This window comes from Acanthochromis polyacanthus, chromosome 9 (genome assembly GCF_021347895.1).
Source record: "Acanthochromis polyacanthus isolate Apoly-LR-REF ecotype Palm Island chromosome 9, KAUST_Apoly_ChrSc, whole genome shotgun sequence".
Classification (NCBI taxonomy): domain Eukaryota; kingdom Metazoa; phylum Chordata; class Actinopteri; family Pomacentridae; genus Acanthochromis; species Acanthochromis polyacanthus.
In genome coordinates this window covers 24,734,251-24,743,763 of record NC_067121.1, presented here as the reverse complement: position 1 = coordinate 24,743,763, position 9,513 = coordinate 24,734,251, and the positions used below count along the sequence as shown (strand labels likewise).

At 40.2% G+C, this 9,513-nt stretch overlaps 1 protein-coding gene across 1 annotated transcript; it reads right to left on the bottom strand.

Moving 5' to 3' along the window:
* Positions 1-469: 469 nt before the first annotated feature.
* On the bottom strand, positions 470-9,028 carry LOC110957392 (bcl-2-related ovarian killer protein homolog B-like). The gene is made up of 5 exons (XM_022203386.2): positions 8,429-9,028; positions 7,695-8,030; positions 6,529-6,657; positions 2,696-2,859; positions 470-1,592 (listed from the first exon to the last, which is right to left on the bottom strand). The coding sequence occupies exons 2-5, from the start codon at positions 7,915-7,917 to the stop codon at positions 1,467-1,469; spliced, it is 642 nt and encodes a 213-aa protein (XP_022059078.1). The 5' UTR covers positions 7,918-8,030; positions 8,429-9,028; the 3' UTR covers positions 470-1,466.
* Between the last annotated feature and the right edge of the window lie 485 nt (positions 9,029-9,513).

The following is a 9,513-nucleotide window of genomic DNA, read 5'->3' as shown; positions in this document are numbered from 1 at the left end:
GGTTATACTGTTCTTGATGCTTCTGTGCATTACAGCATCACACCATTAATGACACGATTCTGCCACTAGATACACCTTTGTTTCATTTTTGAAGTATCTTATGGCAACTACTTGTCTTCAACAGAAATAAGGCAGTAAATTAGATGAAAGAAGCAACAAATGTTCCCTGTTAAACTCCTATTCAACCAGGACTCCCTCCAGTTGCCTTTCCATGAGTGTAAGTCCTGTCTCAGTTTAAACAAGCCTGGTTCGCTGCCCACATTGTGTTTTTCTCTCCAGTGATTGTGAAATAGCAGTTTAATCTACCATGCTTTAACTCATGTAACCCACAAAGAAGGGTGCAGCAGTCAGTTTACTTTGAGCTATTCAGGTCATTACGAAGAACAAGTCCACTGGTTGCGTGACAGCAAAGCTGCCCAAGTGTCACATCAGTGAGATAAAGTATGACAAAGCAATAAAAGTCCATCAGTGAGGATTTTGTTCAATTTATTGTGGGTTAAAAAAAAAACAACTTAGACACACACATTTACACATCAACACTGTGACAGTGACACGCAGCACACACAATCATCCTGTTGTAGCCATTGTAGTGGCTGTCTTCATACTGCAGTGGTTTTAATTGTTGAAGTCAGAACCAAAGTAGAAAATAAAATCATAAATAAACTATTTACAGATTAAAAAGGAAAAGAAAACCAGCAAAATTGCACCTTCAGTATGTACCTCTCCTCTGTCCTTAAGTTCTTTGGCCAAAAATGGGCACAATCAGACCCTTTGTTTCTTGGTTAATGTTGTCTAGAGTTTAGCAGGTCATTCTGGATTGTATTTGGAAAGAGACACTGTTTGCATTTTGGTACAGTACAACATGAAGTGTTTAAACCCATGAAGTGTAAACAGCTGATACCACCTCCTACTGCCTTTAGGTGTGAACTCACTCCTGATTGAGACTCCTTTGCTTCTGTTATCAGCACTTTTCAGACCTCACAAAACCCAGCCAGCTGAGCATCAGTTTGAGCAGCACAGCTTTTACCTCCATCACTGCTTTAAGTATATAATCTGAGACAAACATTGCATTAAAAACACCAGACTTTTGTTTATCTCAGGAGTATGAACAGCCTCTCACATTCAAGCATCATCACACATTACAGATACAACACGTTTGAGAAGCCTGCACCGGTGTAAGCAGTGAGAAAATACACAGAAGAGGTGGAGTGATAATAACGCTGCCATGTTATGCTCTTAAATATCACTGTGACTACGCTTTGGATGAAGGGTAGTCACTTACAGACTCATGTGACACTGAGGAAACACGAACACGCTGCTGATGAAACATTTGTTGATGGCCGTTCGACAGCAGACTGTAAAACTGCTGGCAGGCTCAGTCCACATCAAGCACCGCGACCATCTCCAGCTTTTATTGACAAGTCCGAGATTTCGATCCCACATACGACAACTCCTCTGCTCTCTGTTCACGGCTCCTTCATGATGTAGACGTACATTGTGGTCAGGAAGTACTTGAGAGACTCCACAGTAGAGGAGAACCAGTTTTGTTCGGGAGCGAGATCCTTCTTCACCACACATTTTGTAATCTCAGCCTGAGAACACAAGAAATAAGGAGATATTTTAATTTGATTACTAGCAAAGAAGAGTCAGAATGATGAGATTTCATATAAGTATTTGTTTTATACATGAGCTGCTGCTGAAATCTTGAATTTTGGTGTCAAAATTTCACCAAATTTATTAGTGCAACTTCATTTATATTTAACATACTTTCATTTCTAGATTTTAAAGCAATCATTTGCACAGATATGTTTTCAAAGTAAAACGTGCCATTTTAAATTTAATTATCACTTACATTATTTTCGATTACTTATGATTTAAATTCATATTATTATTGTCATTTCTTGCCTCTCAAATTCACTGCAGTCATTTTTGTTCAAACACACTGAAAAATACAAAAGCAAAAAGTTCCTTTCTCTTGCAAAGAATTTCAGATGCAGACTGTGCCTTAAAAAGTTTTTAAAAATTAGGATAATGTGTGTTTCTCCAAACAAATTCAGGAAAAATTAGGCACTTTGAAAAGAACAAATCAGTTATTTAACTCAGTGAATTTACTAGTATGTATTAATATGCTCTGACAGAGGTTTTGCGCGCTAACATGTTAGCTCTTTTGTTAATTCCACAACTAAAAATAAAATTCACCAAATTCTTTCTTATTTGAGTGAAGCACAACAAAATCTTCCAGCTGAAATTTTTGATATTTGCAGATCAACCAATAGGAAGTCAGACTAAGTTAAAAAAAAAAAAAAAAAAGGATTCTGTTTTCAGAGTCATAACTCCACAATATCAGATTTTATGTAACTCCTTTAACTTTGTCAACAGCTTACAAAAGCAAACTGAGCTGTGATGTATAAACAAGATAACATAATTAGTTATGTCATCATGGCACAAACAGCAGAGCAGAACAACCGAATGCAGTCAGTTATAAACTCAGAACCACGAGATGCAAGCAGCACCTTTTCCATCCAGTTATCTCAAATGTCAACTTTGTTCATTTTCACATTTGTCCAAAAATGTCTCCAGCAGGATGACGGAAATAATAGACAGTCATTGATCAAAAAGAGATTAGCACAGTGCTGCTAATGTACCATGCCTTAATTGGTCGCAATTATCAAATTGCACAGCAGCAGACACTCACCCATCCCCCTCGTCTTTTCAGCCAGGGCACCAGGAATTTGCGAACAAACTGTCCCAGACTGTCCACTAAGATGTGTACTGTGGTTGGATGGCCTTGTCTGACACAGTCGACTGCCAGGGCTCCAGCTACTGCGTACATGGATACCACTTTACCCCATGTTATACCTGCAGAAACAAAAAAACACACATTTGATTATTTATATATATATATATATATATATATATATATATATATATATATATATACATATACATATATCAGTGAAATTCCAGAAGTTCCTGGAATACACAAATACTATATAAGATGTGAACAAAGAGGGCTTTATGAGCCAATAGAAACAGTCCAATGTGCAGCTTAGAGAAGTTAACTTTCAGCTCACAAATACTTGGAATGGACTTTTCAGTGATGCATCGTGTATCCAGCAGCTGAACTTTTGAAAAGAACAACATTTCCATTCATATATCCTGGATCCTCAACAAGGTGACTGAATGTCATTTTCACAGCGGAGTATTTTTATGTTTCCAAACATGTCTGGTGTGGAAGCTTCGGCAGCTCAAAGCGATATCGATTCTGTCTCACAGTCGCAGGGTAGTTATTGATGGGTGTTAGGCAGAAATATCACACTTCATCCAGAAGACGTGAGCTTTAAGCCTCCACAGTGGCAGAATGTCTTGACTGGAATCGATAAGCTGCCATCTTCGTCCCACTATAAACACTCCTTTCCTGTTCTCATGGGTGCCAGTCCCTCCCAGGCCAAGAAACAACACCCATCCCCTCTGAGAGTTCTCTTTCCTGAAAGCCTGTTACATGTGTGAGCTGCAATGCGGCATCTGGTGCAGTCGGTACGCGGAAATAAACCGCAAATATGAGGTTTAAATGGACTAACTGGTGCGTTTGTGTTAATGTGGCTGATAAGAGGTTTTATAAGACCAAGCCAGATGTAAATTAAACAGGGCGAGAATGTGCTGCCATTGCCTGGAGGGTTGAACACTGACGCATTTACAGATATGAGAAGGTCAACAGGTTAAAGAATGACTTTGTATTCAATACTCAGAGGCAATCAAGCTGAGAAAATGCCAAGTTCTTTGTCTTTTTTTCCTGTGTAAACTGATCTTGCTAACACTCGGTCTGATAATTGAGGGCATTGAGCCATTTCAGGCACGGTTTCCAGAGCAGCAGGGATTGTTTTAATGACGGTCAGTGATGCAGCACAGAGCCTAATGGCATTGGCCTCCTTAACCAGCCAGTACGATCATGGCTGAGAGCTGACCTGCAGCATCTGACCGCTTCTATATGAGGATCGAGCTCTGGGTGAGCTTAAATGAGATAAGTGTTCATGGAAGCTGTCGAAGCACGTCATGTCTCACTCCCTACTGAGAAGCAGGCCAAGAATAGAGACAAGATTGTCAGGGATAAAGCTGGAGGAGAGGAGGGCGGAAAGAGTAGGAATAGAAGTGGGAGGCAGGAGAAGATAGATGGAGGAGAGACGAGCCTTGTTGATTTTACTGGGGGAAACCGCTGTACAGATGGCTGCTAACCCGCTAACAAAGAAACATGTTGAAATAGATTCACTGAGTCCTTTGTGGTGGAGGAATGATAATGAATACCAAACAAGCTACAAGGCTAAATTTGAAACAAATTCCACAGAGTAGGAAAAATAAACTTGTATGATTTCTTTCTTTCTATTTATATCCAGGTTTATACCCGTCCCAGAAGGCTGGAGCAGCCTGGGCTCACCAGTTTGTTATTCTTCAGAAGGAATCCCACGCTGTTTCCAGAGATTACACCCTCGTGACGTCAAATCGAGCAGACACTGAGCCAGAGCACAGGCATGAAAATTATACTGAACAAGTCTGTTTCTGAGGTTTCCTGGCAACAGGCCAATTTTTAGTTGCTCATCGCACAGCAGCAAGACTCTCTAATCTCACCCCAAGGCTTATACAGAGGACATAAAGTGACTCTTTTCATTGTGGCACTCTAAAATGCCATTGCTGCTTTGTGTACAAAGCACATCTGTTGTCAAGACAACTTAAAAAAAGAGCCAAGGCCAGCACGAACAAGTTCCAGACTAACAGAAAAGTCTGAGCTGAAGTTAGCCAACTGCCATTCAAAACAGTTTTGTCTGCTACGTTTCCCTTTCCATGGAATTTAATCTGCACAGGAACAGGAATAAGCACTTAGGTTGTTTACATAGATGTAAGGAGCATGATTTACAATGAAAACTGGAGGGGAAACTCTGTGACCTAAACATGAATCAAGAACCAGATCAGGTCCATTTGCTGCTTTTCTTGTCTCATCGCTCATCCCTTTGTGTCTAATAAAGGCATAAGCGTAGCCAAAAATATTTAAGATCAAAGAAATGTTGTATTATACATGCAAAAGGAACTCGGTGATGTGTGTGGGACACATTTGCATGATAAACCACTGGAAATGACCTTGAGTCATAAATATTAACGCCTTTTAGCTCCACATTACGTCACGCGTCACAGAACATGATGCTTGTGTCAAAATTTTATTAAGATATTAATGTAAAGTCCTTGTGTTCTAATCTCAAAGCAACAATTTGCCAAAAACAATACCTGAACTTTGAGAAGACACAAGACTAAAATGTCACAGAAGACAGCTGAAGACAAGTGGTACAGGACACGCAGCCTGATCTCATGATCTTCTTTAAACAGCGCAACATCCGCATGTAGTTGTGTAACAATCCAGTAGGTTATAAATCAAAAGAGAACAACAGTTTAGTGATCAAATCATCGGACCATTACCAGGACTGTTTTTTCTGTGAGTACAAAGGAGGAAGAAGATAATATCACATGATTTGTAATGAACTGGATGACTGGCGACTGTATTTAAATCTTGTATTGTATAATCCTTCTAATATTGTTTTCCTCCAAGACTGGCCTCCCCTCTTTGATTGCTTCATTTGGATCATTTAATAGAGATCTGGAAGAATTAGCGATAATCTGATCAGATATTCAGCATTTTTCAATTATCAGTGCGCTTATTTTTTCAACAAATTCTCAATAAAAATATATCTATTTTCACCAGCAGCACTATCTGATGGGTTACATGTCAGGAGGAACAGTCTTAGTTAAAAAGTTCTCTTTGAACTAAAGCTATGTAAAATGTAAGCAAACAAAGGCATTTTATTAAAGTTTTAATTGTACTGTAAATGTTTGCTACAAATCGGTCTGTCTGACTTTTAGAATTACTTGTCTTCTTTTATACATTTGGCTCATGAAACAGATGTGCAAAAAGTGCAAATGCATACCAGATACAATTGTTGGTTATTGATATCCTTGACTACTAATAATCCTTATCAGCCCTGAAAAAAACATATCAGTCAACATATCAGTTTCTTTTTTTTTTTTTTTTGCCTTTTCTATTAAGGTAATCATCTGGTAGCCTCCAAATTAGGAACCACTTCCTTCTTCCATACAAAGCCTTTATCTGACTTAAAGAGTAAAGAAAGACAGCAGACTTCAAACCACTGCCACAAGAGAACTCTGCTGACAAAATAAACATCTTTTACGTGTGGAAATGACAACCTAGATGTGTAAATGAACCAATACTCATTTTAGAAAACAGTTTCTAAACTTAGATGTTGAACTAATGGTGTCTCACTCCACCTACGTCTGGTCCGCACCCACTCACTCTCACTGAAAGCAACTCTCAGCCTGAGGCACACCTGCTAAATCACACTAACTGCCTCCGTAAGTCACTTCCTGTGCTGGCAGATCTCCTCTGGCTCAAGACTACATGTGTCATTTCTAGTGTGATGCATTATCATCATCATCATCACCGCCTTTGAGTACAGAGCGGTCCCATACCTGCAGAGAAGATCTCCGTTGCCACACCGATGAAGGCATCCGAAACCATGTTCTCCATGGCAACAGAAATGTTGAGCTGCCGCGCCACGTTCCTGTACAGACTGGGCTGTATACACTCCAGCTCGTCGCCTTGGTAACAGAGGAAGAGCAGGGACAAAATTTTTAAAAAAATAAGGGAGAAGTCTGTTGGGAAGAGCGCCGTTAATCAGAATGAATGAGACTAAACAGATGAGAGTGTCGCAGGTTGAACCGATTATTCAAACTACCTGTACACTATCACACAGTTTAACCAGTTCAGGTATTCAGATATCAGGATGCGACGATCCAGTCGGAACAAACTGTTCTAACACACACACACGATCCTTAAGTCATCATCATCCGTAAGATTATCACAGGTTGATATTTTCAGTGTCATGTGGGAAAAATCGATCAATTTCAGAGTGAAGTCTCAAAAGCTTCAGTCTAGTTTCATACATTTGATTATCTGCTCCAGCCTGAGTCATGTTGCATCTTAAACATGCTGTTTACTGCTTTTTAGACCCAAGAGGAACAATTATATCACCGTCACACCTACAAACAGCTGAAGTCACACTCAAGAATCACACTGTATTGATTGCTTTGAAAGCAATAAACCGGTCAATCCCTGCTGGAACGCAAAGTGCCTCATTCCAGAGTATGAAACATAACTGAATTAAACTGGCACATTTGGGAGTCTAAAATACGACACTTCCATCGATATGCGCTGATATTGCCACCTCAGCTGAGAAGGGCATGTTTTTAGGTCTGTTTTTGGTTAAAAAGATCTCTGAGAATCTTCATACACTCAAATTTGGCAGAAAGCTTAAACATTATTCAGAGTGGATTGAGGTAAAAGGGATTTCTTAAGATGACAAGACAGTGAAAATGCATGTGGGTTGTTTGTGGTTAGAATAATTGTGTTTAAACTATGTTAAGTCTTGTATTAAAGATTGAAGACTGAAATGACAAAGAGGCACATGTGGCAACTTCAAATAAGACCTCAGCTGATTTAATTACATTTTTAATTCAACCACTCAGTGCTACTTGATTTATACTCTTCTTGAATTAACAAGTAGAATTAAGTCAACACGGCCTGGTTCAAAGTTCAACATGAGCTGACTGTCATCACTGCTTCTCCCTTCTCTTACCAAGACAGAGAAGCACCAGAGACACCTCGGCCAGCGCTGCATTGGACGGACCAAAGTTGATCTCAGTTTTAGACCATCCCAGCCCGTTCTGGTTGAGTCTGGACAGGATGTAGTCTCTGCACAGAGCTTTGGACTGGGACACCAGCTCCTTCTCAGTCAGCGATCGGTCAAACACATCCAGGACCTCTGCAGCAAACACAGAGGACCTACGCAGCACCTCCATGTCCTCCTGCAGGGGGATTTGGGTCAGACACCAGCCTGACCTCTGGGATCAGCCGAGTCTCAGTGAGTCCTAGTCGTCTCACAGAGGAACAAAGTTCAGCTATAATATGGCAGCTGTGAGGACAGAAACATGCTCATTTAGAAACACATCAGATAAATGAATGGACGTAAAATCTCTCTAACAGGAAGGCAAAAAATAATAACAAGCCCCATGTGTGATTAAATAATAACCCCTGCTGTTGCTGCACACTTTACAAGAAAAGTGGGTGTAAAAAGGACATTCAGAAGCTAAAACTGACCAGAAACTTACATAAGAATATGATGGAGGCGTTATTGTTGTGAGTCACATGGTGGGATAGTCAAGACATTGCTACATTTCTTGGATTATGCAACAACAAGCTCTGATACCACAAGATGACAAAGAGGAACATTTAGCCCTATCTTGATTGGAGATCAACACACATAAAGAAGACAATTCCAAAGGTGAACACGTAAGAAAAAGCCACGCTTACCAGCAACATCTTATCCACAGAGAGATGTCCCCGCTGATGATATCACAGCTTGGTGATTTATCCAATAAAAAAGCTCCGATTTAGAGATATGTGAATCTTCCACAGCAGCTCCCTGTAGTTTTATCCCAGCTACCAACTAAAAATGTCAGCGAGGAGGGGGAAAAGCGCGTCTATTCCTCTAAAAAGCTGTCCGAGACAATAATGCAGCCAAGTTGTGGCTCAGGTCTGATTTCCAGGAGGGCGCATGGTGCGGTCAGTCCACGACTGAGCGCAGGGACGCAGTTGGAGGACGCCTACCTGTTGTTCCACCTTCCCATTGGAGATCAGAGGGTGTGTTAGTTTCAGAGCAGGGAAAATCCCGGACGAGGAGCGCAACACCGCGCCTCCAATCCACACCGAGCAGCTCCTCCCTCCGGCGGACAGAAGGAGACAGATCAACTGCGCCTGCTTTCATTCACAAGTCTGGCCAGCTGATTATCTGATCACAAACAGACTGGATCAAGTCTTCAAGGAGGATCAGAGCTTCTTGTCATCTTTTATCTTTGATTAGTTTTCCAACACAGATATGTAAATCCCATATATGGGTGCAGGTGAGGCTCAGGAGATGATCTCCTGCTGAAGTGTTCCTGCAGCCAAAAGTGTCGCACTTGTAATCCCGCAGAGCAGATAAATATAGATGACCCACAGTCAAGCATGCAGAGATTTGTTCATATTCTCATATTCTCTGTGTTATGCTGCTGATTGTTTAATAAATCAAAAACAATGTTGTGAAGTTACGTGTACTGGATGTTCTATAATCTCATTTTATTCAAAAAAATTTCAAAAATAAAACTTTCTTTAAAGGTGGGTCAGTCTATTTTTTAATCATATGCTCAAAATGAAAACAAAATCAGTCGTAGAAGAAAAATAAACAATGTCCCTTTATTTTTTCAACGTGATAAATCAGATGTTTGAATGTTTTCTGCAATATTAAAGTGATCACAGCAGACTTCACAGCAACACCTGTCCAAATGCAACAGTAGTGCCAAACTTATGATAGTAATTATGTTAACTCACTGGAGGAAATGATTTTTTGCTTGAATTCG